Source organism: Balaenoptera musculus, chromosome 20, assembly GCF_009873245.2.
Source record: "Balaenoptera musculus isolate JJ_BM4_2016_0621 chromosome 20, mBalMus1.pri.v3, whole genome shotgun sequence".
NCBI classification, from domain to species: domain Eukaryota; kingdom Metazoa; phylum Chordata; class Mammalia; order Artiodactyla; family Balaenopteridae; genus Balaenoptera; species Balaenoptera musculus.
The window spans coordinates 21,521,802-21,549,297 of NC_045804.1; the positions used below are offsets into that span (position 1 = coordinate 21,521,802).

At 52.5% G+C, this 27,496-nt stretch overlaps 3 protein-coding genes across 3 annotated transcripts; 2 read left to right on the plus strand and 1 right to left on the minus strand.

The window, feature by feature from the left end:
* Window positions 1-583: 583 nt before the first annotated feature.
* On the plus strand, window positions 584-10,748 carry IFI35 (interferon induced protein 35). Its single transcript, XM_036836329.1, has 7 exons — window positions 584-771; window positions 8,354-8,443; window positions 8,808-8,955; window positions 9,026-9,132; window positions 9,235-9,421; window positions 9,517-9,623; window positions 9,848-10,748. Exons 1-7 carry the CDS (start codon window positions 766-768, stop codon window positions 10,037-10,039), a joined length of 837 nt encoding a protein of 278 aa, XP_036692224.1. The 5' UTR covers window positions 584-765; the 3' UTR covers window positions 10,040-10,748.
* Window positions 10,350-17,240, minus strand: VAT1 (vesicle amine transport 1). Its single transcript, XM_036836328.1, has 6 exons — window positions 16,749-17,240; window positions 13,600-13,807; window positions 13,029-13,199; window positions 12,835-12,924; window positions 12,032-12,273; window positions 10,350-11,874 (listed from the first exon to the last, which is right to left on the minus strand). The coding sequence occupies exons 1-6, from the start codon at window positions 17,154-17,156 to the stop codon at window positions 11,791-11,793; spliced, it is 1,203 nt and encodes a 400-aa protein (XP_036692223.1). The 5' UTR covers window positions 17,157-17,240; the 3' UTR covers window positions 10,350-11,790.
* A 1,324-nt stretch (window positions 17,241-18,564) lies between these two features.
* Window positions 18,565-22,146, plus strand: RND2 (Rho family GTPase 2). Its single transcript, XM_036838388.1, has 5 exons — window positions 18,565-18,815; window positions 19,294-19,381; window positions 20,196-20,305; window positions 20,979-21,113; window positions 21,322-22,146. The coding sequence occupies exons 1-5, from the start codon at window positions 18,714-18,716 to the stop codon at window positions 21,586-21,588; spliced, it is 702 nt and encodes a 233-aa protein (XP_036694283.1). The 5' UTR covers window positions 18,565-18,713; the 3' UTR covers window positions 21,589-22,146.
* The last annotated feature ends 5,350 nt before the right edge of the window (window positions 22,147-27,496 follow it).

The following is a 27,496-nucleotide window of genomic DNA, read 5'->3' on the forward strand; positions in this document are numbered from 1 at the left end:
TTCGATGTCTCCAATAAGTAGCTTGCCTACTCACAGTCACAAATGGAACTATATTTAAACCCTCCTTTAACTAAAAATTCAAGTTCAAATACTCTTCCAACCAGGTTTGTATACATGCATCACTTCCTAGCAATGTGACTTTGGGCAGGTTTCTACACTTCTGTGCCTCACAAGTTTAGAATCTCATCGGGAAAATGGAACCAACTTCAAGGGGTTGTTTTGAAGGTTGAGTTAATTCATGAAAAGCAGAATTGGTATTGGGCACATAACAGCTCTCAAGTGCTGGCTATTGCTACAGCTTCATCAACTTGATGGGGCTTTATCTGTCCTGGTTGCATTTCTCATTCAGTTATCAACATCTGCATGTTCTGGGCAACATTCTAAGCTCTTGGGAAATAGCCATTAACAAAGCAGACAAAATTCTACCAATAGGCCTGTGCTGGGATTGCTAGGTTGGGAATGAATGGCTGATTGGGGCCAGCATTCAGTTTGTAGTTGCTTGTGGGGTAACTTCCCCTGAGGCCTCACAGCTGGGGGAAGTTCGAAGACCAGGAAGCCACCCAGGGGTGGAGTACGGAAGGGCAGGGACTTCACTGAAATGAAAGTGAAAGCAAAGAGCCTGCATAAGAACCGTAAGAAGTGTCTTTCAGGCTCTGCTGGGGAGACTAAAACTCCTCAAAGTGCAAGCAAGACTTTAGTCGCGTTGGACCCTGCCACTTTGTGCCAGCTCTGAAGCCTCAGCCCTTGCTAACTGGACCTTAGACCATGATGGTGAGAGGAGGGTCTTGGGGGTGGGGAGAATCAGAGGAATGCTCCTCTTGGCCAGGAATCTACAGGTATCCCAGGGCCTGGCAGGCAACCCTCTCCCTGCCCATCTCTTAGACCTGCTACAGGTCTGGGGAGAGACGGCTGGGATGACCTCTCCGCTAGGGAGTTGGTCCCCTAATCCATTGCCTCAGAGACAGTTCTATAACCTGCATCTCAGGGGATCATGAATTCCTTGTGTGGATGTGCATTTTTCTGGGGAAAGAATCCATCGTTTTCATTAGATACTCAAAGGGTTCTGTGACCCCAAAAAGTTTAAGAATTGCTCACACCTTTATCTCCTGAGATCTTCCTCAACAAGTTCCTCCCCTCCTTATATTTCCATCTAAATGTCACCTTGGCCTCTCTTCAGGGCGAGGGGAAGAAGTGTTCCTCTTCTGAGACCTAACCTTCCCCCTGTCTGCTGTGGTCCCCCCTTTCCCGACCCCTGATCGCCCCTGCTCGTGCTAGACTAAGCCCTCTGAGGGCTGGTCCTCTGTCTCAGCCTGTTCACCCTTGATCCCCGGTGCCCAGCACAGTGCCTGGCATGCAGTAGGCGCTCAGTAAACAGCTGTTGAGTGAATGAATCTCATTTCCCTAGTTTCTTCAGTCTTTCTCCCTGATGCTACCCCGTCTGTTACAAATATGTAGGTCTCTTGCTTGGAAATTTTTCATTTGCCCCTCAAATGTTGAAGGAAGACAGGCTCTAGAGGCCAGCCTGCCTGGTTCCAAATCCTGGTTCCTCCAATTGTGTGGCCCTGGGTAAGTTATTAGCCTCTCTAAAGTTTACAGTCTAAGCCCCATTTCCTTATCTATTTGGTGGGAATGATAGTAACACTTCCACACAAGAATACCTACCTGCTAGAATTAAACTAAACAATCCCTAAAATACACAGTAAAAACTGAGCACGCTGCTTGGCACATACTAAGTGCTCAATACATGTTCATTATTGTTAATATTGCCAACCTTTTCATATCCCCAGTTACCCAGTTCAGCCACCCCTCACTCCTCCCACTCTGCTAAAACTGCTCTCTTAAAGGGCCTTTACATATTAGAAAGGAAAGAAGGAAGGTGGGTTCAGGAAACTGTATTTTAAAAAAATCACCCTAAATTCATTATTGAGAGACAGTGTCTATTAATGACATTGTGATGTCTATCTTCCCAGAATTTTTATGCATTTTTATGCGTTAATAAATATCCTCATGAATTAAAACATTTTAAATCAACAGAATAGGGAATGTATTTATAGGCAGCTTTATATTTTGCTTTTTTTGCTTATTGTGAGCATTTCTTCATGTTAAATGTTCTTTATTACTGTCTTTTAATTGCTAAATATTTTATATTTAGCTGTTTCTTGTTGGACATGTATATATTTTTTTTCCATTGTAAACAAGGCTACAATAATCATCCTTGCACGTGAACTGACCATCTCCTTATGATAAGCAGGACTGTTTTTGTTGCTCAGTCTCAGCGGTCATTCTCATGCCTCCTGGCAGAAGGCTTGTTAGCAGCATTGGGCACAGCTGCGGGCTCCTCTGCCTTAAATGTGTTGTTCTTCATGCCTGCTCTCCCTCAGATTTCACTAGCCCCTCCTCTGCATTCTCCTCAGCTGGTTCTTCCTTGTTCCCCTGATCTCTTAGTGTTGGTTGCCCCCGAAACCAGCCCTTGGACCTCTACGTGTTGATCTCATTTAATTTTGTGACTTTAAATATCTCTGCTTGGATAATTTTCAAACTTATACTCATGGCCTGGACCTCTTCCCTGGATGCCACATCATAGAGGCAACCACCACTCTACGTCTCTACTGGGATGTCAAATAAGCACTTCATCCCTAATATGTTCAAAGTAAACCCCAATCTCTTCCATCCAATGTATTTCCCATCTCGGCAAATGGCTCTCCTTCCCCTCAGTTGCTCAAGCCTAACAGCTTACTGTCATCACAGACTCGTCTCTTTCTTCCACATCCTACTTCCAATCCATCAGCAACTTGAATCAATCTAAACTCTTTTTTTTTTTTTTTTTGTGGCACGCTTGCTCGTCTTGCTGGATCCTAGTTCCCCAACCAGGGATTGAACCCATGCCCCCTTGAGTGGAAGTGTGGAGTCCTAACCACTGGACCGCCAGGGAATTCCCTCAATCAATCTAAACTCTTGACTGCGCCTCACCACCTCCACTGCTACCACCTGATCCAGGCCATCAGCATTGCTCACCTGGACCCTGTCATGGCCTCCTAAGTGGTCTCCCTGTTAGTGCCCTTTCCCCACATCAGTCTGTTCACACAACAGCCAAGTTATCCTGTTAGCATTTAAGCCTGCCTACAGTCTCCCACCTCACTTTATGTGAAAGGCCCTTCATGGCCCCACTCCGTTTTCTCTGTGACTTTATCTCCCACCACTCCCCCCTCACTCGCTCTGCTCCAGCCACATTGGTCTCCTTGATGTTCCTCAAATACATACAACAAACTCCCACCTCAGGGCCTTTGCACTTGCCGCTCCCTCTGCATAAAACTTTCCCCCACGTATACACACGGCTGACTCCTTTATCTTGTTCAAGTATATGATCAAATATCTCAACGAGGCCTACTCTGATCACCCCAGTTAAAACTGTACTCCAACATTCTCTGTCCTCCCTTCTCTGTTTTTGTCCATAACACTTATCACTAACATACTGCAGATTTTACTTATTTATTGTGTTTACTATCTGGCTCATCCCCTAGAATGTAAACTCCACAGGGAAGTTTTGTCTGTTTGGTTCACTACTGTATCCCCAGAGGCTAGAACAGGGCCCGACACATGGTAGATGCCTGGTAGCTGATCGTTGCATGAGTGAATAAGGAAGCAAATGAGGGAGGGGACTTCCTGTAGCCCTCCTTTTCTTTTGCCTCTGTTTCATCACTCCTCTTCCTTTGTGTCTATGATGCTACCTAATCCTGGCCCTGACCCTGACCATGCCTTCTTTTTCTTTTCTTTCTTAACATTTATTTATTTATTTTGGCTGCACTGGGTCTTAGTTGCGGCACATGGGATCTTCGTTGCGGCATGCAGACTCTTAGTTGTGGCATGTGAACTCTTAGTTGCGGCATGCATGTGGGATCTAGTTCCCCGACCAGGGATCGAACCCAGGCCCCCTGCACTGGGAACGTGGAGTCTTACCCACTGGACCACCAGGGAAGTCCCCATGCCTTCTTTTTCTTCTCTGCATTCCTTTATCTTTCCTGACTCCTGACTAGGTATCTTCAAAGATCACATTTTTAAGGGCTCCGTCCCTGAATGAGTTCTTCCATCCTCTTGGCTTCTACCATTACCACATACTGTTCTAACCCAGAGTCCGATCCACCAAGTCCTGTCCCTGACACTCTGTGTCTTCAACAGCCTTGGGTTTGACTTACTTTGGCCCATTAGGGCCAAAGTTTTTTTGTTTGGTTAGTTTTGTTTTTTGTGGGGTTTTTTTGTTTTTGGCCACACCACGTGTCTTCCAGGATCTCAGTTCCCCGACCACGGATTGAACCCGGGCCACGGCAGTGAAAGCCTGGAATCCTAACCACCAGGCCATCAGGGAACTCCCCCCATTAGTTAACCTTGATGAACCTCAGGTTCCTCAACTATCAAATGGGGATTATTAAAATACAAAACATTTAACATAGCACTCATCATATGCCGGGAACTACTTTTCCAAATAAAATTACAGGTAGAAATTGCTATTCCCACTTTACAGATGAAGAAACCAAGGCACAGAGAGTTAAATAACTTGCCCATTGTCTTGGCAGTAGTAAGAGGAGCTGAATGTAAGCCCCGGAGATTTGGCCCCAGAACTTGTGCTCTTAACTCCTATATTACACTGCCTCCCAGTACTGCTATGATGAACACAGATAGCATGAGATTTTATCTTAGGAGTGGTTAGGTTCTAAACTTGGCAAGTAAGGCAGAAGAATGCATGTAGTCAAATGAACCTCAAATCATTAACTCACCCCTAAGTATCCAGAATTTACAGTCTCTCAATGAGCTCAGTGTAAAACAGATCCTTTTTTTTTTTTCAGTTGAGTACCAGATGGATACTGGCTTGCATTTAGAGACCAAGTTATCATGTTAAGTAAATAAATAGCATGTATAGTTGAATTCAAGTAAGTGACTACAATCAGCCTGTGTTGTCCTTAAGAAGTCTGTGATAGAGAAGTTTCAGTTGGGAGTTGGAGACAGGAGGCAGTTTTGTGATACTTAAATGGGATGGAGTCCAACTGTGCCAAGCACTTAGCAGGTCCCCAGTAACTACTGGCTCTCTTCCCTTGCCTGCTGGGTCAATGACATTATACCAAATCCTTGGACACCCAAGTCTGCAACCTCGGTGTTGCATCGCCTCTCCAGTCTGTCCCCTCTGTCGCTTTAATACAACATCCGGAGTCTGGCAGCTTTTCCTCTTGAGATGTACTCATCTGTGTGTGCTCCTTGTGCCCGGTGCCAGAGGTTCAGGTCAGCTCCTGTCACGTCTGTGAGAATTAGAGCCACAGGTCTGGGCTTGTTTTCCTCACTCCCCAGTTCCTGCTGCTCCAGTTCATCCTGCCATCACTGCCAGCTCTTTTTTTTTTTTTTTTTTAAGTATAGTTGATTTACAATGTTATGTTAGTTTCAGGTGTACAGCAAAGTGATCCAGTTATACATATACATGTATTCTTATTCAGATTCTTTTCCATTATAGGTTATTGCAAGATGTTGAATATAGTTCCCTGTGCTATATACAGTAGGTCCTTGTTTATCTATTTTCTACATAATAGTGTGCATCTGCTAATCCCAGACTCCTAATTTATCCCTCCTTCACCCCTTTTCCCCTTTGGTAACCATAAGTTTGTTTCCTATGTCTGTTTTTGTTTTGTAAATAAATTAATTTGTATCATTTTTTTAGATTTCACATATAAGTGATATCATATGGTATTTGTCTTTCTCATCTTGACTTACTTCATTTAGTATGGTAATCTCTAGGTCCATCCATGTTGCTATAAATGGCATTATTTCATTCTTTTTTATGGCTGAGTGATATTCCAGTGTGTGTGTGTGTGTATGTGTGTGTGTGTATACACACGCACATATATATATAACATCTTCTTTATTCATCTGTTGATGAACAGTTAACTTGCTTCCATGTCTTGGCTATCATAAATAGTGCTATGAACATTGGGGTGCATGTGTCTTTTCGAATTAGGGTTTTTGTCTTTTCCGGATATATGCCCAGGAGCAGGATTGCTGGATCATATGGGTAACTCTATTTTTAGTTTTTTAAAGAGCCTTTGTACTGTTTTCCATAGTGGCTGCACCAATTTACATTCCCACCAACAGTGTAGGAGGGTTCCCTTTTCTCCACACCCTCTCCAGCCTTTACTATTTATAGACTTTTTGATGATGGCCATTCTGACCCGGTGAGCTGATACTTCATGGTAGTTTTCATTTGCATTTTTCTAATAATTAGCAATGTTGAGCATCTTTTCATGTGCCTGTTGCCCACCTTTATGTCTTCTTCGAAGAAATGTCTATTTAGGTCTTCTGTCCATTTTTTGATGACTGGATTGTGCTCTTTTCAACACTGTGTCCATCACCTCACTCCCTCTTTCAGAAATCTTCACTAGTTCCCCATTTTCCCACTGATAAACTCTCTGGCTTGAATTTGTTTGTTTGTCTGTTTGTTTGTTTTTCCTTGTATCCATTCACCGGTGGATGGACGTTTTTGAATGTTTTTTTAAAATTGTATTTATGAAGCTTTTAAAAATAAATTTACTTATTTAAAGCTATTTATTAAATAGCATTGCCAATTACTAGATTTCCAAACAATATGTATAATTAGATCAAGATTTAAAGCAGAAGTAAAAAGAGGATGGATTAAAGACTGAATCCAACTTTTATTTTTCATATTTATTTAAAATCAAGCCATCTTTTTCAAATAAAAATCCAGATTTCTGGTTTCCCTTAGAAATGGGAAGATATAGGATACTGAGACCACATTCCATGTGAAAAAACTTGGCTAGAGCCGAGAAGGGGTTGCCACTTTAGTTGGGACATGCTGTCTGCAGGATGTAAGAGTCCCCACCTCTCCATATCACACTGCACCTGCTCCCCTGACTCACTGATGTCATGTAACTGACCCTGAAAGTCACTGATTATTTCTCACTACTCATTAGCCGGCATTATTTGGTCAAGCCCTAGTTTTCCTCTGCTTAAAATAGAGTGAACTCACACTGAATTATTCAACACCCACTGTAATATGTTCCCATTCTGTCATTCGTTCACTTCATTCATTCACTCACTTCATTCATTCATTCAACACGGGTTTACTGCATGCCTGTTTTGTGCCAGGGACTCTGCTGAACACTTGGGACACAGAGATGGCCAGGACAGAGTCCCGTCCTCCCCAGTGAGCTCACACCTCCCCGAGCTGACCTTATTTATCAGGCTTCCAACCACAGGGAGAGCTCTCCATCCCACAAACAAAGGTGCATTTATTCCCATCCCTGGTGTCACTCCCCTGCCCATTTGTCAGCTCTCTCTGGATCTGTTCCAAATCACACCCAGCCTGAAAGGCTGCTTGGTACAGCAGAAAGGGTGGCAGTCATGGGACAAGCTGGGAGATGTGGGGTAAATTACTCCCCTACTCTGAGTTTGATTTCTTCACCGTAAAGCACAGATTAAGAGTTCGGAGTCAGATTGCCTAGGGCCAAATGACTTCGGGTAAGTCACTTGACCTCTCTGAGCTACTGTTGCCTCATCTGCAAAATAAGAAGAGGGTGTTTATTTCATAAGGTTGTTGCAAGACATGAGTGGTATAATCCATATAAAGGGCTTAGCACATGTTAGCTGATAGTCTTATGACATCTTGCAACTGTAAGCCCCTACTACTCCTTGAGGCCTCCCTAGTTTTGTTAACCCCTTTGGGACAGTCCCTCCTCCAAATTCCCGCTGTCCTCCACCATCAGCCTCTCCTCCACCATCAGTCGTGTGATTGTGCACTGGCTTGAGTACCGTTTGTTTGTCTGTTTGAAATATTTATTTATTTATTTTGGCTGTGCTGGGTCTTAGTTGCGGCACGTGGGATCTTCGTTGCGGCATACGGACTCTTAGTTGTGGCATGCATGCGGGATCTAGTTCCCCGACCAGGGATCGAACCCAGACAGACTGCATTGGGAGTGCAGTCTTACCCACTGGACCACCAGGGAAGTCCCTTGAGTACCATTTTATACAGGCCTAAGCACTGGACCCTTTTCTTCCACTGCCTGTGTCGTGCCCAGTACCTCATAGCAGGAGCTCAATCAGTGTTTGTTAAACTCTAGGTCTCCAGGAATGACCCAGCCGTGGCTGCTGCAAAGCCTCCTGCCTTTCAGAGCAGCTGAGATGGGGGCAGCCAGGCTGGGCCAGGACGAGCCCAGGGCAGGGTAAAGGGGTTGGGTTGTTCTCAGGCTGAGCATCAACTCTGCTCCTGGAGTGTCCAGAATAGCGGCCCCCTTTCCCTGGCTCATTCATTCTCTGGAAAGGCAGGTGGATGTCTGGTTGTTCCCCTATGCTCCAATAGGCCCTCCAAGCCCTTCAGGAGGAACAGGCCAAACTAAAGACCAGGCTACAGGAGCTGAAAAGGAAGCTCAGGGACAACCCCCAAGACAAGGTAAGCTGGGAGGGGGTATGGCCTGGTAGAAAGAGCTGGGGAGGTCTTGGTTTCACTCTTGGCTCTGCCATTTCCTTGCTGTGTGACCTCGAGTGTGTTACTTGAACTCTCTGAACCTGTCTGCTTCTCTGTAAAGTGGAGCTACCTATCTCACAGGTTTGTGTGAGGACAAACTAAGATTTTGCATGTAAAGTGCCAGTACATGCTTGACCCACATTCATCCACTTAGTTACCCAGCTCTTCTTTCAGTATTCATCCCTGGCACTCAGCATCAGTCGCATGTAATTGGGGGTGCTTTCCTCCTGGGAGTGGGGCACTCTCCCAACCCTGAAATCTGCATCAGCCTCTCCTCCCCCACCTCCAGGTCCCATTCCCAGTGCCTGAGACCCCCCTGGTGTTCCGAGGAAACATTCAGCAGGGCAAGGATACGGTCAAGTCTGTGGTTTCTAACCTGCGGATCTGTTACCCTCTGCCTGGAGGCTCTGCTCTGGTCACCTTTGAGGACCCCAATGGTGAGCTCCGGGAAACCTTGGGAGGGAGGCTGGGAGGCTTCCTAAGTACTGACCCTGCTCCCCGACCCAGTGGCCAAGCAGGTGCTGCAGCAAACGGAGCACACGATCGATGTGGAAGGGTTCCGACTGCGGGTGCAGGTCCAGCCCTTGGAGCTGCCCATGCTGACCACCATCCAGGTGACAGAATGGCAGGGCCCTGGGATCTGCACGGGGCCCCATGCCCCTGGGCACAAGGGAGTGGGGTTGTGCCTGGGATGACTCCCTCCTGCCTCCCCCTAGGTGTCCAGCCAGATGAATGAACAGAGAGTACTGGTCAGTGGGTTTCCTGCCGGGCTTAAGCTAAGTGAGGAGGAGCTGCTGGACAAGTTGGAGATCTTCTTTGGCAAGAGCAAGAACGGGGGTGGCGATGTGGAGACGCGGGAACTGCTGCAAGGCGGTGTCATGCTGGACTTCGCTAAGGATACAGGTAAGGGCCCTGTCGGCGAGATGAGAGCTGAGGCACCAGGCCACGGGAGGGGAGAGCCCTTGATGCTGAAGGTCCCCCGCTCCCTGTCCCTGCAGTGGCCCAGCACCTGTGCCAGATGGGCCAGTTCACAGTGCCACTGGGTAAGCAGCAGTTCCCTCTGAGAGTCTCTCCCTACATGAGTGGAAAGATCCAGAAGGCTGAGGTAAGTGGGAAGGTGGAAGATGGGGACTGGACCCGGTAACCTGTCTGCCTTGCCCAGGGAAGGATCACAGCCCCGAAACCCCACCGACCTACCCGCTGCCAACCTCTCCAGGCCTCCTGCCCCCTCCCATACTCCCACGGTCGCCACCTGCCCCGACCTCTGCCCCCCCGACCCCCCAGCCCAACCTGCATGAGCCCTTGCCCAGCTCCCGGTTCCTTTTCCAGGTCAGGTCCCAGCCAGTGCCCCACTCGGTGCTGGTGCTCAACATTCCTGATGTCCTGGATGGCCCGGAGCTACAAGACGTCCTGGAGATCCACTTCCAGAAGCCCACCCGTGGGGGCGGGGAAGTGGAAGCCGTGACAGTCATGCCCCTGGGACAGCAGGGCCTGGCGGTCTTCACTGCCAAATTGGGCTAGGAGCCTGCCCTGCTCATTACCCCCGCCCCTCTGCCAAGGTTCTCAAACCAGGCTGGGCTTGGACGCATATACAGGAGAGAGAGATCATGCTGGTCAACGGCAGGAGGGACTATGAGTTGTGAAACGCTGCCCGAGAACAGTAAAAGCGCCTGCATTGCATGATCTTCTTCCTCATTTTGTTTCAAGAAAGGAAACTCGATTAGGCCATGGAAGAAGGCTGGGGGGAGGGAGAAACCCCAGCCTTCCACTAGCAGCACTGGCCTTCCACAAGCTCCCCTTCCCCTCCACTATCAGAGGCAACATCCAGGACCCAGGGTTTGGCTTTTTATTGACACAAACACAAAGGCAGCTTCGGTAACGGGGTGGGTACACAAAAGTGAAAATCGCACTTCACACATTTAGGCCTCGTTCAGATGATGAAGAGGCTGAGCCCCTCCCCCCACCTCCCATTGGCACTGGCTTGGGCAATAACCCGCCCTAATTCCAGATCCAAGGGCAGAGGGACTTGCACCCCTAGCCCCGGGAAGTCCCCACTTTGGTTCCAGTGGCCCAGGTCCTAAACCCCCGCTTTGACCCTCTGTTCCATCTCCCCACCCATGTAAACAAAGTTTGGGGCTGAGTCTGAAAAGCTGCCTCCCTGCTCTGAGGAGACAGTGGGCCTCCGTGACTACATGGGGAACGTGCTTCGATTTTTACTTTGGTCCCAGAACAAGAGACAGATGGCATCGCCTCTCAGAGCTCTGGCTGGTAAGTGCCACACTTAGCTGCAAGGCTGAGAAAGCTTCCCCGCCTCTTTCGCCTCAACCACCATAGAGAAATGACAGCCCCAGAGACAGGACATGACACGGGCCCCCGGAGGCTAGGGGCTGGCCCCCCACACACCGGCACACACACAGATTTTTGGCAGTGCTATGGGACTGGGGAGCAGTGAAACCCCAGCTCCAGCAGAACAAGGAAGGCACTGGGGAGGACGGGGGGAGGAGGTGTGAGGCAGGGACCCCTACACACACAAGCAAGGTTTCCATTGCTAAGGCACTGAGAACAAATCCAGAGAACTCAGTGAAGGGTGAGGGGGCTCCGTGTCCCTCCCACAGAGTGGTGACCTAGGGGAGCAGGTCTGACTCCCGCCCCTGCTGGAAGAGGCACCCCTGGTGGAGAGTGGCAGAACCCCTGGAGGTGGGAGAAGCCCGATTGTGCTCGAGAAATTGGGGACAAGAGGACGAGGCCTTACAACAAGGTGGGCGCTGGCTGGCCCGGGTTGAGGGGACACTAGGGCGACACAGGGACATGCTGGATTCACACAGATTGGCCCCATATCCTGAGCTGGCATTTCGATTCTTTGGGGAGGTGTGGGGCGGGGGCAGGAGGGGAGACGAGGCGGAGGCGGAAGCACAGGGAACAGGACGGGAAGGGATTGGCTAACCTTGGCACAAAAGCAGCACAGCGAGGCCTGGGGAAAGGGTGGGGGCAGGAAGCGGCCGGCCTCCCTCTGACCCTCCCTGTCCCCTTGGCAGGGCCCAGACATCCAAGTGGTCACTTCCCAACCTCTTCAGAGGGCAGGAAGCGGGGAGGGGGAAGCCCTGACTAAAGAGAAAGAACAGGGCAGGGGAGAGGACATCACCGCAGAGACCTTGGGGGAAAAGAGGGCAGCGCATTGTGATAGAGGATGAACCGCGAGGGTCTGGTGGCCAACAGCACGTGGCTTCCCAGCTTCTCTCTTCCCCGGGCCCTGAGGGTCTCCCAGCCCCTGCCTAGTTCTCCTTCTCCGGCCCAGGCACCAGGAGGACTTTGCCCACGTTCCTCTTCTCCTGCATCTGCCTCATGGCATCCGCCACCTGGAGAGGAAGATAAGACTCTGCTCCCAGCGCCATTCGGCCCGTCCAGGGAGCCAGCCTAAAGGAGTCAGCCCTCCTCCTCCCAGGACTCCTCCCCTAGGGACCCCAGCCTTCACGGGTCCTACCCAGGCCCTCCCTGCAGGGCCATCACACTCACCTTCTCGAAGGGCCACACGGAGTCGATGTGCGGTTTGATGTGGCCCTGGTTGTACAGAGCCACGAGGCGGGTCACCACACCGCTGACCAGCTCCACCTCGCCCTCCAGGTAGCCCAGGTGGAAGCCACACACGGCTCGGTTGGCCGGCAGCAGCTGCAGAGCTGTCACGCTGAACTGATTCCACCATGTGCGTGCCACGGCCATCAGGTTCCGCTTGGGGCCCGTTAGCAAGTTGGCCATTCCTGGGGGACAAGGAGACACAGCCTGTGAATCCAGGTGCCAGGCACATCCCTGTGTGTCTGGATCCAAGCTCATCTGCCCCCTGCGGGCCCCTTACAATTATCCATACCGGCACCCAGGAGTGACAGGAGAACCTCCCACCTGCTGGCTACCTGGCCCAGATGGACTCTAGCCGACTCAAAGATTGCTCTAATCTTTATATATTTGTTTATTTTTGGTGTGAAGTAGTTTCTTTAAATGGAAACGCAACTTGCCCAAGAAGCCCAGGAGGTAGGACAGAGGAAAGCAGACTGGTTGATATTGCATCAGGAATAATCCCCAAACAAGAACACAGAAAGAACACAGAATTTGCTATGACTCATGAACGAGAAGGACAGTAGCTACACCCAGGAGGGAGCAATCTGAATGCAACATCCAGCACCATCCTAACCGTGATGCTTCCTACAGAGCACCGGAGTCTCTGTCCCTTCTGCATTCAAAAGCCCCGGGCCCCTATATCCTACCCCTCAGACCCCACCCTGCTTCCCCTAACTCCCCCCTCCAGCCCCGGCCCACTAACTCACCGTAAGTGACTACTTTGCCCATGGGTTTGAGGAGGTTGTAGCCCTTGGCCGTATCTGACCCACCTAGAGGGTCCAGGACGATGTCCACTCCTGTCACAAAGTAGGGGGCCCAGGAACAGCATTAGGATCCACAGATCTGGAGATCCCCCTCCCTGTCCCATGCCATCCTACCCCTTCCCACTCCCTGACCCCACCTTTGGGAGAGATCTTCTTGATCTCCTCTACGTAGTCAGTCGTGTGGTAGTCGATGGGGTGTGTGACTCCGTTCTCCTTCAGCACCTCATGCTTGCTGGCTGAGGCCGTTCCGAACACTGTCACATTCTCTACTGTACGGCACAGCTGCACGGCAGCCATACCCACACCCCCTAAAGTAAGACACTTTCATAAGGCGGGGATATAGAGTCGTCCAGCCACCACTCTCCATTCTCACCTCTCAAGGATCCAGCCCATCACCTTCATTTTGCCTGGGCTCATCTTGAGGCTTTCTCCCATCATCCCATGTCTAATTTCCAAGATTGAGTATTGGGGGAAGGATGGCTGGCAAGGAGGAGGTGCTGGGCAAGGGCACGTTGCTATGGATAGCACACCAGGCTGGACCCGGTGCCTGAATGTTACCACGGCAACAACACTGCAGAGGCCTCTGGGCACCATAGGCCGAGGCAGCTAGTGTTGCCATGACAACAGTCCAGACAAGCAGCAGGGAAGAGGCCTGGAAGGAGATCTGGGTGGGGTAAGGAAAGGGGATAAATGGAGGGTGCCTGTCACCTGCAGCCATGTGTACCAAGACGCTGTGGCCAGGCCGTAGGTTGCCAAAGTCAAAGAGGACCAGGTAGGCTGTGATATAATTGACCAGCAAGGCAGCAGCTTCTTCGAAGGTCATGGCCTCAGGCATTAGGAAGGTCTGGGCCGAAGGCACAGTCACCTCCTCCTGCCACATGCCTGACCGGATCAACACCATCACCCGGTCCCCTACCTTGAAAAATGGAAAAAGAAACTGAATCACTTTGCTGTACAGCAGAAACTAACACAACATTGTAGATCAACTATACTTTAATTACAAAAAAAAAAAAAAAGAATGGAAAAAGAGCATCATTCATTCACTCATTCATTCACCCACTGGTAATTTATGACCTTCTACTATGCACAAGGCCCTCTTCCTGGCAATGAACTAATAGTACAAGCAGCAGCAGTACTCGTGGTAATGGTGATTATAATAACAATAGTAATAATATCATCAATAACAATTTATCTTTATTGACTGCTTACCAATGGCCAGGCCCTATTGTAAGTGCTCTACATATAAACACTCAATCCTCATGTCAGCCCCCTGAGGAAGATACTATCCTTATCTCCATTTTACAGATCTTACACTTTATTATTGTGTAAGATCCCTGAATGCAGGAAGCTTACAGTTAGGGCAGCATGAAATATTGGTGAAGAGACCAAACTGCTTTGGTTTAAAAAAAAATGGGCTCCACTGTTTACTGACACTATGACCTTGGGCAAATAAAAATTATCTAAACTTTTTGAGCCCCAGTTTTCCTATCTGTAAAATAGGGCAGTTAATGAGGATTAAGTAGCAAAAAATCATTCAGTGGTTTTTAGCCTAATGTCTGACACATAGTAAGAACTTTGTAGTGTTAGCTAATAATAAGGACAACAATGACGACAATATCAGAAGCAAGGAGGGGAGGTCACCAATCCAATAACTGAAGGAAGAGGGCCGTATGCTGTAAGGGCCATACCAAAGTGCAGGTAAAGGTCTCTGAGCAGTTAGGGCTGTTACCTCAGGAGAAGTATTTGAGCCACCACTGGGGGCTCAGAAAGAAGCTTCACCCAGAGACTGGGGGGAGGAGTGATGGCCAAGGAGAGCCACACAATCCCACCTACCAGGAAAAGGCATCCCCCCTCCCCTTCCCCACACCCTCAGCCACCTGCACAAGAGCCTCCTTGCAGGATGGAAAGGGAGCAAAGGAAACAGAACCTTCCCCTCCAGTTTAACAACTGGGGTCAAGGGGAGGACAGGGAAAGGGGGCAGTCTCCGGAGGAAGGCCTCTCATGGTCCTCTGAAGAGCATGGAGAGGGAGGTGTGGGTGCTGTTCCAGGACAATCTGAGTCTGTCTTGGTCCCTGCCAGGAATGATGGGAATTCTGTACATTAACGAGACTTGGGATCCATGCGGCAGGGGGATGGGACTCCCACACATACCCTTTTTCATGTCCACACTCCACTGAGGAGGAGTACTGAGGGCAGAGTAGGATCTTTCTCTGCAAGCACTGGCCTGAGATGAGGTCTGAGGAATGGAAGCATCCCACCCCAGGACTCAGGACTAGCGGACTCAGAAATAACCCAGGAGAGCTGGGGAAAGTGTAGGGGTCAGTCCAGGTGGTGGCCAGTCGCAGATTTGGCCCAGAACAAGGTCCACTTACCCAGGCTAATGCTCACCCCTCAGTCCATTACAGGGCAGGCCCATGACCCTTCCCCAGCCCAGATATCAGGAGGGAGGGAGGGCTCTCCCCTCTGAATCCAGGCTCTTACATCATATTCTTACCCTGGACAGGATATCCTGTATTTACGAAGCGGAAAGTGTGGGGAGAAGAGGTTAGGTGGTTGGCCTTCAGCAGTAACATGAACTATTACTCCCCCCACAAAAAAAAAAAAAAAAAAATTCTTCTTAGCACCTTCTTAAAGTAGGATTATTTAGAAGTCAGTGGAAAGGGTGGGGCCAGAGCTGACTCCACCGAGAAGCCCTTTAAGGAGGAAGGAGACGTATGCCTGTACAATAAATCCAAAAATTCCAGCTCTGAGATCTGGGACCCGCAGGTCTGGCAAGAAGAAAGTCTGCATTTGATGAGTCTCTCTTGCAGGGGCCAGATTTGAAAACAAACCCCTAAACAAATGACGTGCAAAGGCCTCACCCCAAGTCTCTCAAAAAGTTGGCCATTTGAAACTCTCCGGTGCCTGGGGCTGTCGCCAAGATTAATGATAAATAAAAAGGAGTCACAGACCGGCAGAGCTGGGCCAACCTGCTCACGGTGCCACACCCCCCTCCCCAGTCCAAATGGGCACCGGCCCGGTTTCTGAGTAGAGGGTCCTCTACGAGAAGACAGAGGTGGGTTCCGCCCAAAGTTCCCAAGGGCAGCCCGGGGTCGTGGTCTACTGGCTGAGTCACCGGAGGAGGAGATAGTGCAGTCACGGGAGACAGAGAGCCCAAGACAAAGATCCAGACACCCAATCTCGTCCCCCACCCCACCCCACCCCACCCCGTCCCCGTCCCCACCCCCATCACACTGGCAGGATAAGGCCGGTGCGCGGGAGGAGGGGGTGGCAGACTCCCTCTCCTCCATGATGGGCGTGCCTGTCTCTAAGGCCCTGCTCTGGGAGGGGCCGCCTCACACCCCCACAGACCACGGGGCTGCATGTGACTAGGGCTCTGGCACGGCCCTGCGCCCCCGCCCAACCCCGACTACATAGCTCCCTCGCGGGAAAAAGGTACCGACAGTCACTCAGAGTCACAGACCACAATTACCCGCGGAGTGTTTAGTGGGCAAGGGTACAGGATAGGTTTCACGGGTGGTGGGAGGGGGCCGTAAAGGTCATTGTGCGCATGCGCATAGGCTCCTTATTGTTTCCCCACCCACCCAGCACCAGCACCGTTTCGGGGCGGCGGCCACAATTAAAGTGTTTGGGGAGCGGGCAATTACTTCATCTCAACCTCCCACCCCCAAATATAAATCCAGTTCTCCAGGAGCCTCAGAATACAGGCTCCTTTCCTACGTCTTCCATGCCCGTCTACCCGGGTTCGTGCCAGTTTCCCCCCGCTCTGCCACACCTATGGCGCCCGCCCACTCGTGCCCCACTGCCCCTTGGCCTGCGCCGCCTCCCCCTGCCCTGCCCTGCACTGGCCCGCTCACCTTGCGGTCGTTAACTCCCTCTCCCACAGCGATCACCACGCCCGCGCCCTCCATGCCGGGAGTGAGGGGCAGCGACGGCAGCCGGTCGTACAGCCCCTGCCGGGCCATAAGGTCGGCGAAGTTGAGCCCGCAGGCCTTGACGCGCAGCGTCAGCTGGCCGGTCCCGGGGGCCGGGGGAGCGGCCGGCCGGGTCTGCAACTTCACCTTGTCGTAGCCACCGAAGCCGGTGAGCACCAGGCAGCGCAGCGGCGGCGGCGAAGGGGCGACAGGCCCCTCGGAGGCCGCGGGTGGCTGGGCGTCGCCGGCTGCCTCCGCCTTCGGGAGCTGCGAAGAGGCATCTTCTCCAGCCCCTGCCTCGGCCGCCGCCACCACGGTGGCCGCCTCGGCTACCTCTCTCTCGGCGGACATGGCTGGGACGCTCGACGTGCGCGCACAGCTGGACCAAGAGTGCACCGCTGGGGAAGGCGGGGCGCGAGTCAGGACTTGCTAAGGCTGCGGACTCGGAGCGGGCGGGGCGGGGCGCCGGGACGGGGGCGGAGCCTCGAGCGCGGACTTAAAGGGCCAGGGCCACCGTGCAGGTGCGGCGCGAGCGCTGTAAATGGAGAGGAGGTGCTTATTGGGTACGGGCCCACGCGAGGTCCTTCTTGGGATCATGAAGACTGCGAGTTAATTTACTTATTTATTCATAATAATTAAGCTAAAAATATATTAAGGGACAGTCTGAAGGACGATCCCAAAACCTGAGCTTACATCAGATGTGGGGAGCCAGCCACCTGTGGAGCGGAACCCAACCGAGTTGTTCCTCAGGCTCTGACACGACCCATATGAGACCCATTCTTTGCTTGCAGTGGCAAACTTGGAGCAGGGTGACCGAGCCATCTGACTTTGTTAAAGCTCTGTGCTTCAATTGTCCTTTCTGTAAAATGGTGATGGTGTTGCTTGCTCTAGTTAATCTTTACAGGGTAAAGATAAAATTAAATCGAGTATCCTCTATTTAAAGAAGCGCTTTTAAACGGTAAAAGATGTCATGCAAATGCAAAACAGAGGTTTGATTATTGTTAGACTCCGAATCAAGCCTGAAATGACTTTAGAGCTTGTCTCTGGCTCCAGCAGGGCTGTCACCCTGGGCAGTTCTATCTTCCTCTTCTTTGTCCCCGTCTCCGTCTCCCCGAAGCATCCACCAGAGGACGCAGCTTCCCCAAAACTTTCCACCCTGCGCTTGGCTGGAGAAACTCAGTCCTTGCTTCCCTGCTCGCCCGGGCCCGCGGTTAAATCACCGCAGCCCCAGGCCAGGCAGTCCGTTGCCATGGGAACGGAAAGCCAGGGCGTCACCATTGTCCGGGTGGGTGTGTTGGAGTCCTTGCCTATACATCCCCAAGACTCCCTGCCGGGACTTTAGAGTGGGGGAGGGAGACCGAACCAAAAAGACGCCCTTTTTCCCCCTACCTTCTCGCGCCCCCTTCTGTTCAGAAAGTGGATGGCTTCCCCCGCGCGTGTCCGCACTAGCACACCGGCGTTCACGTGTGGTACGCAGAAGGCCCAAGCCTCGCGCTTGTGCAGCTTCCACCCTACCCCTCAGAACTTTCCCCGAACTCTGCCCCTCCCCCATCCCTAAGGAAGTCAACTCAGTCACATAACCCGGTTCAGCACATCCCAAACCCGCAGGGACCCATTAGACCACACCCGCGCGCTAGAACCCTTCTCCTGGGCCCCTGTTCCCCCGGGCCTCCGCCCCGCTCCCTGGGCCCCGCCCCCAGGCAGCGCGGGGCGGGAGGCGGGGCCGGGGGCGCGGCCGCCGGGCTGGGGGCGGGGCGCAGGAGGGGCCGCGGCCCTGGTCGGGGGCTCGGCGCGGGCCCGAGAGATGCCGGTGTCGGCGGCCCGAGCGGCTGCAGCTGCAGCGGCGGGGGAGGCGGCAGCGGAGCCCGGGAGGGGGGCTGCGCGGGGGGCCGGCGCGTAGCCGGGACTATGGAGGGGCAGAGCGGCCGCTGCAAGATCGTGGTGGTGGGGGACGCGGAGTGCGGCAAGACGGCGCTGCTGCAGGTGTTCGCCAAGGACGCCTACCCCGGGGTGAGGAACCGGCGTCTTGGGAGGGGGGCGCTGAGGCCGCGGGGGTGGGTGACTGGGGCCTGGGGGACGGACGGAAATGGGTGCTGGGGTAACCAGGGATCAGAGAGAGGGGCTTGGAGGACTGGGGAAAGCGTTGGGGTTTCTGAAAGGACTGCAGAGGTTTGGGGTGGGAGGCATTGGGGAGCAGGGTGAGATGAATGGGGTTTGGGAGAACCGGAGGATCCCGGAGGGGGCGCTAGGGGAATGTCGGGGGTCCTGGGCATTGGAGAGGGGAAGAACTAGGGCCTGAAAGGACCGGGAGGGGGTCCGGGAGCCTAGCAGAGATTCCGCTGAGGCAGCCGCTCCCGGGATCTCCCCTTTGCCCAACACCGGACCAACTTGTGTCCTCGGGCTGGGCTGCACGGGGTGTGGGAATGAGGAGGGCATTTGTCTGGGGTGAGGACTGGAGGATCTCATCTTGAGCCATTCGTGTCTGCAGAGTTATGTCCCCACCGTGTTTGAGAACTACACCGCGAGCTTTGAGATCGACAAGCGCCGCATTGAGCTCAACATGTGGGACACTTCAGGTAGCCAAGTCCCTCGGGGTCACCCTGACTTCCAAGGCCCCCACCCTGCTCCCTCCCCGGGCTAGACCCTTAGGCTCCAGGTCAACCCAGCCCATCCATCCTATTCTAGGAGGAAGGAAAATTAATTTTCTGCTTAAAGCCAGGAAAACTAGGCAGAGCTTTCAGAGACACATAGAAACCTTGTCCTGAAGGAGAAAGCCCAGTATCCCATCCCCTCAGCTGGATTCTGCATACCTGGGAAAGTTGGGAAGGAATGGCTTTTATTTTGGAACATGTTTCTTAGGAGATAGGGCTGGGTTTAGGAAAGACATTTAGAATTTCTTTCGGAGGCAGGAAACTGCTTCTCTAGACTGAACTATAGAAATCTGAGATCAAGTCCCGGGAGGGTGGGAGGGCTCTGCCCCGGCCCCTTCCCCTACAAAAAGGGAGGGGTTTTTTGTTTTGTTTTAAAGTTTTACTTGGCTCCCCTGGAGAGCTTTAGAAGATGTCTATCAAAGCCCAGAAAGCACATGCAAAATTTTGTGAGAATGTTGAGAGATTTCATGAGCTTCTCAAAGATTCAGAAAAGATTACGAATGATTACTTTTAGAGAACCCCCTAGGGAAGTGGAGAGCTGTTTTCTGCCATCTAACCTCCCCTCTGTCTACTCCCTTCCTTGGAGAAACACAGACTCCTTGATGGGTATTAATACCTGCTCTTTTCCATTCTCTGCTCAGAATCCCTTGACCAGGATTGCTAAGGTCTCCCATTCCCTTCCAGGCCTTCTGCACACTCAGGACCCTCGTCTGTCCCCTCCCTCCCTGTCTTCTCTCAGGTTCCTCTTACTATGATAACGTCCGGCCTCTGGCCTATCCTGATTCGGATGCTGTGCTCATCTGCTTCGACATTAGCCGACCAGAAACACTGGACAGTGTCCTCAAGAAGGTGGGAGCCTAGGGAAGCAGGACAGCTAGACTGAGGGGGACCAGAAAACACATGGGCCAGGAGGAGGGAATTACAGCTGAGCATGGCCGTCAGGGAGAGTGTGTGTGAAGCTTTCACCCTTCCCAATCCCCCCCTGACTTCCTGGAAATCAGTCCTCAGAGCTGGATATGGCATCTGGGGGAGATGGGGGACAACAGGGAGAAGTACTCAAGGGACTTCTCATCCACCCTCCCCATCTCCTTGGGTGTGGGAGCCCCAGATGGAGGGGATAGGAATGCTGCTGCTGGAGATCAGGAAAGCCCTGTGGTCTCCTCTCCAGGCCCCTATCTCCATGAGAAAAGCCCATGGTGAATGGACAGAAGTCGGCTAAGGCAGCCCCAGTTCCCAGTGAGGGGAAGGGAGGGCGGAATTGGTCTGTTCCCAGGAGCAAATTTGGGAAAGGGGGTGGCAGACCCTTCATGGCCACTGAGGTTAGAAGCAGGGCCCCACCCCTGCCCTCTCCGCCCTTCCCTTCTCCCACACCCTTCCTGCTTTCAGCCCAAGCCCACCACTCTCACCTCCTTGCTTACATGGGAGAGCCCAGAGAGGTGTGTGGTTTCTGCATGCTGTGAGCAAGGATTCACCCTGTGCCGCCTTCTACCCCTGCATAACTCTGTTTTCTTCCTCCAAATAGTGGCAAGGGGAGACTCAGGAGTTTTGCCCCAATGCCAAGGTTGTGCTGGTTGGCTGTAAACTAGACATGCGGACCGACCTGGCCACACTGAGGGAGCTGTCCAAGCAGAGGCTTATCCCTGTTACACATGAACAGGTGGGACCCTTGATCTCTGACCTAGTCCCAGCCTAGACCTCTCACCTCTGCCCCTCTCAGCCTCTGATTTGAAAACACCCTATTTGGCTAATCCCTTGCCCTGGCCTCTGACCTGATCCCTTGACCCCCCCCTGCCCTCAGCTTCCCTGCCCCTTGCTGAGCTGCAGGCTACTCCCTGTAACTCTCTCCACTCACTCCATCCTTCCAGGGCACTGTGCTGGCCAAGCAGGTGGGGGCCGTGTCCTACGTGGAGTGCTCCTCCCGGTCCTCTGAGCGCAGCGTCAGAGATGTCTTCCACGTGGCCACAGTGGCCTCCCTCGGCCGGGGCCATAGGCAGCTGCGCCGTACTGACTCACGCCGGGGACTTCAGCGATCTACTCAGCTGGCAGGACGGCCGGACCGGGGGAACGGGAATGGGACCGGAAACGAGGGCGAGATACACAAGGATAGAGCCAAGAGCTGCAACCTCATGTGAAGGGCCCCGTGGGCAGCCTGTGAGGAGGGGAGGTGTAGGCACAGTTGTCCCCCTGCTGGCCCCCAGCCTCCTGACCTCCTGACTCTGGCTGGGACTTTAGGGCGGGCGAGTGAGTTCTCCTGGGCAGGGAAGCTGGAGGCAGAAGGGTACCCCCATTCCCCACATCCTTATTCAGCTCCTCTCCAAGGCAAGTTGAGGGAACTAGCAGAGCAGGCATCTGGGCTGGGAGCTGGGATGGGGCCAGGGGGTTGGGGAAGCTGGCATCAAGCAGTGACCTTGGTTGAGTCTCAATATATGAAGGGTGCCTTCCCTCCCCACCTTCAGTTCCCATATCCTGGTCCTGGCTTCCTTCCCCAAGGAAAGTTTCCATTCTCTGACCTTCCCTCTTCCTCTCCTCTCACTTCTACAGCTGTTCTCACTCATCCTAACCTCCAGGCAACATGCACTAAATTAAAAAGCAAGTTGAGAAGCCTCTCCCCCGATTTACCCACCAGTCTTAGCTCCCTCCCTCCCTTCCCTCAAGAGTCCCCAAATAAAGCCCATGTCCATGGAAAACGACTGTGGCTTTAGTTTTGTTGCTTTCTAAAAAACCAATCTGTCTACCAGTCTCTAGCAGCAGGAGGGAAAGTTAGACTTCAGTAAGAACTTCCCTGTCGATGCCCACAGATGGACCAGAGGAAAAAGCTATGGGTTGGATCAGCAGTGTCCTTTCAGGAGCCAGAGGTGGGAGAGAGAGATATCTTGGGAATATTCATGTCAGTTAATGAGCCAGACAATCCTAAAGCCGTTAGGGGGTTTTAAAGTGGACTGATGTGCAATTCATTACTCAGCCCAACTGGGGCCCCCTGCTAATGTGGGAAGGGTCCTGCTGAAGTGGTCCAGGCCCCTTGCTCACCATGTCCAGCCCCAACTTGGAATCTGCCGGTGCCCTGGGAGCTGTGGGTGTAGGGAGGGCATCAAAAGCCTCCACATCAGCGTGACCCTTTACAGAGTGGTTTCCCAAGGGAACAGTAGTTTGATTCTGGGGTCTCCTTGGAGGCTGGGGCAGGGGCTCTCTCCCTCTTTCCATCCTGAGCGCCTTGATGATTTTGGAGGGAGCACAAGATGTGAGTTGAGGGTCACACCTCCCCAACCCCCTACAGAAGGAAAGACGGTGGAGGGGCCAGCCAGAGCACTTGTTGTCAGGAAAGACAGTGCTGGTCTGTTTTCTCCGGAGTCTGGTTTCACATTGTCCTGTATTCCCTCCCTGGCTCTGATCCCACTGGCCTCTTTTCGGTGACATTCTCCCCCAGGAACCATCCATGGCTCTCCCCTCCCCCAGCCCCAGCCAGTTCTTCAGACACACTCTGGGAGAGAGCACAGACCTTACCCTCCCATCTGCTGGGATCCCCACCTAATTCACAGCCCATCTTTCCCTCATTCATTCAGCAAATGTATACTGAGCACCAACTGTGTGCAAGACACTGGCTTGGGATTCTGAAAGGACCAGTCTCTGTGCTCTGGAGGCCAGCCCGGTGGGGAAGAGAGGTACCCCAGGTGTGATGGTTCCTTGGTTGTGGAAGCTCCTTACAGCCTCAGAAGCCCATCCTCTGAACCAGGTCCTTGAGGGTTGAAGAGGAGTTTGCCAGGCAGGGAAGGGGTAGGAAAGGCACTCTGAGCAGAGGGTACAGCATGTGCAAACACGTGGAGATGAGGAAGAGCATGGCACGACTGGGGCTGCCATGGCAGGGAGAGCGGAAGACAAGGCTAGGAAGGTACAGGGGGGCCGCTGCAGGGCCCACAAAGGAACCAGGGCTTCATTCTGAGGATGTGAGGCAGCATGAGGGATTTCAAGCAGAGAATGAAGGGACCAGATTTGGTTTTTGGATAGATGGTTATCTGGATGAGGTGATGGGGGGCTGGGGTGGGGGTGGGGTGGGGGGCGCAGGGAGGGCGTCTAGGGGGTTTGGCTCTGTAATGTGTCATTTAAAATAGCTTCTCCCTCGGGACTTCCCTGGCGGTTCAGTGGTTAAGACTCTGCGCTTCCACTGCAGGGGGCACGGGTTCAGTCCCTGGTCAGGTAACTAAGATCCTGCATGCCAGGCAGTGTGGCCAAAAAATAAATAAATAAAATAGCTTCTCTCTTCCCTATGCCAGGGCCCAGTCTTGAGAGGAAAGGAAATCCCCACCCACTCCTGGCTCATCAAACACTCCTTATCCTCCCTCTTCCTCCAAGACCCTGTCCTGGTCCATCTCAGCCAATCTCCTCAAGGATTCTGGGACAGCTTCAAGGGCACCGGGCACCCTACCCTTTTAAACTGAGACCTGGTTAGGGGCTGACTCCAAGATCCTCTGCAAGGATACTGAGTCCTGGATTGAGGGTGCTGGAGAGCGCTGGGGCTCAGCTAGGTGGATCTCAGTCTGGTCCCAGAGGCCTGACCCTTCCCCCACAGGGGCCTGACATACCACTGTCTTGGGATTTTTGTCTGTGGCTTCTCATCTCCACTTTGGACTTCGGTACAAACCAGGCTCAAAGTACGGAGTGTTTGCACCCCCTCTCTTCTCCCAACCTCCCTCTCCTGCCATGCTCAGGGAATGCAAACACATTTAAATATTTGCCTAAAACAAACATAATTAGGAAGATAAATCAGCTGGAGGAACCCCCAAAGTTTAATACATTTCCAGTACCACCGGGAACAGATTTTGGTCCCCTCTGCAGGTCTGGGTTGCCAGACATTTTATTTCCACAGAGCGGGCTGTGCCTCTGGGCTGAGGAGCCCAAAGGGTGAGAGGAGGGAATGGGGCTGTTCCTAGATCTTCAAAGGCCCCTGCAGGCTGGAAGGAGGGGACCTTCTGCCACCCCATCCCAGATGCAGGAGTCAGACCCAGCTTCCTCCTCTGCAGCTGTTTCCCCCACAAATTGGACACCCCTTTGGGAAATAATGTAGCCTCGTTAATCATTTAATGAAATAAACAACTAATCACATTGTGATGCTGCCAGTGTTTCTTAACCTCAGCAATCAGCCTGCCCTGGAGGGAGGAGGGGGAAGGAAGGAATGGGTTAGGGGTTGGGGTCTTGGTCTAACAAACACCTGAAATGCTTCAGCTGACAGAGGGTCATCCCCTTATGACTCCAGCCTTTCCAGGAGGGACAGTCATGAAAAGCGCTTGATATTTGGAGGCAGAGGTCCGAGGGCCTGGGTCCTAGCTCTGCTGCTTCCTCCCTGGGGAGCCTTTAGTGAGGCCCTGCAGGCGTCTGAACCTCAGTTTTCACACTTGGAAAAGGGAGCTGATTGCCACATCTGCCTCACTGTGTTGCTGAGGAGGATTCAGAGAGGAAAAAGGATGTAGAAAAGTTGTTTGACCCTTTAAAGGGGGCTGAACTGATATTGACCTTTATTCTTTACAACGTGCACATCCAGGCTTGAGTGCCTCTGAACTAGGCCTGATGGAATAAGGAAAGGCTTCTTGGAGAGGGCCTCTTGTGCTGGGATTCAGAGTGGAGGAAGGCCAGAAGACAGGAAGGGGCAGGTCAGGTGTCTCGTCCCCATACCTATCCTGAGGGCTAGAGAGAGAGGTCTAGCGACTCCTCCAAAGGATGTCCTCTGGTCCCCATTTTTCTGAACTCCCCCCATTACCTTTTCTGAAGTCTGGGTGAGGGCACCAGGTTGCCATAGTGACCCCAGTCCCGATACACGCAGACTGGTCCTGCAGGCTGAGGGAGCTGGGGGGAAGGGGTCATGTCCCGCAGGTTCCCGGTGGACACCAGGACCCTGGCAGGCAGTCCTGGTACAGTCGTCCCCTACGCTACTCTCTCTTCCCCAGGAAAGGGGTTCAGCTCTTCTGAGTATCCCCCTCTCTGCCAACAAAGGAGTTTCTTCTACACAGTGCAGCCCCTCTCCCCCCTTTCCCCCTTTCAGCTGGGTTCCCAGGTCTCCCTCCATTTCTAGCCAATCCCCTACTCCCTCTCCTCAAGGCTGGGGGTGAGGGTCAGAGAGAGGGGAGGCTCCAGGTCCAGGCATGTGGGGTGATTCCCAAGCAGCTACCCCGGCCAGCAGCCAAAGAGACAAGAGGGACACGTACATAAGTGCCCCTCCCCCCAAGAAAATGCCTCTGCTGTTGACTCCTAAATAACAGATGTCTGTCTGCATATTAATGAGATTGGACGAATAATTGGTGAGTTTTTCATTCAGTGTCAGAATGAACCCAGAGGCCTTATGTTCATGCACACAGACACCCACTCACTGACTCTCCCCTTCCCCCAGAGCACAATGAGACAGAGGCAGTTGCTGGCAAGCTTGAACCACAAAGGGGAGGGGCAGACAGGGAAGTGGGAGGGGGCGTCAGCAGGAGGGAGACTGCCACCGTCTGGGTCTGTCAGGTTTCTCCCTCTTGACTGCTATCTCCCCAGTCCCCCACTCCCACCAGGGGCAAAAGCTTGCATTTGTGAGATTTCACCACCATGCAGAAGGGGCCCAGAGGAAGGTGGGAGCCTGAAGGTAGGGAGGGGGGAGGCAGGTGCTGCCCAGAGAGGAGCAACAAAGCAGTGGCCTCCTTCAGCAAGGTTGTTACCTCCCATGAACCTGGAATCAGGGGGCCCTTACCCTGCTTAGCCCCTGTGCCTGGGTGTGAGGTGGAGATTTTTGAGTCAGATAGCTGCCATCTGCCAGCTGGGTGCTCTTGTGCAAATTACCCAACCTCTCTGAGCTTCTCATTTTCCCGTCTCCAAGAACACCACCTTGCAAGACTGAAAGGAAGAAATGAGATAAAATGTGTCATGTGTCTGTCTTAGTGCCTGGTTTACAATAGGCCCCCACACATATTTGTTTTCTCCCCACCTATCCCCAAAACACACCAAGACAGTTTCAAAATTGCTGCCTCTCCTGCTAGACACACGCTCGTTAGCGCAGGGGCGAATTAGAAGTTTAGTAATTATCCTGGCTGCCTAGAAACCTGGGTGTAAAAATACAGAGAGGAGCAGGAACAGAGAAAGAGATTAGATAGACACAGGAGAGAGAAGTGATGGAACCCAAGGCCTGGAACAGAAGGAGAGACCACAGAGATAAAGAGCTGCAAGCTGGGAATGGAGAAGGTACTGCAAGCCAGTGGAGTGAGCCCTGGAATGAGAGTCTAGAATCTACACTGTAGATTCCAGAAGCCCTGGCTCTGCCATGCTCGCTGTTTGACCTTAGCAAGTCTCATCCCCTCTTAGCATCTTAGTCTCCTCATCTGTAAAATGAGGGGTTGATTTGCTCTCTGGGTTCCTTCTCACTGTGTGAGAACAGGAGTCCCAGTGGCAGCGGGTTGGTGGGGGGAGCAGGGGAGAGGAGGCAGGATCGCCCCCGCCACCCCCCCCCCCAGCAACTTACTATGGCCCATCAGTCACTCTTGCTCTGTGTCCTCCCTCCCTTGGTAAATAGATCTGCTGCGCCAGCAAACAACTGTCCATTGTGTCCTAATGAGGGACGAGCAGGGAAAACCAATCACTTATGATGCAAATGAGCGGCGGCTGCGGCCTCCTCGCTTTCACTGAGTGCCTCTCTTCAGCGCTGCCCCAGTTGGGCCTTTCTCCTCAGCCCCAGTTCCCATCTGGTCCTGGAGGAGGAGGGGGCAGGCCCAGACTGCCCTTCCCATTGTCGTTCATTGCCACTCCCGGCAAGGGGGCTCTACCCTCACAGCTTCCTCGAGGCCCAGCTTCTCTCCCCACCCACAAAGAGCTCCCAGGGCAGCTCAGTTTTTGTTTTGTTTTGTTTGTTTTTTTTTAATAAATTTATTTATTCATTTATTTAATTTTTGGCTGCATTGGGTCTTCGCTGCTGCACGCGGGCTTTCTCTAGTTGCAGTGAGTGGGGGCTACTCTTTGTTGCGGGGCGCAGGCTTCTCATTGTGGTGGCTTCTCTTGTTGCAGAGCACAGGCTCTAGGCGCGCG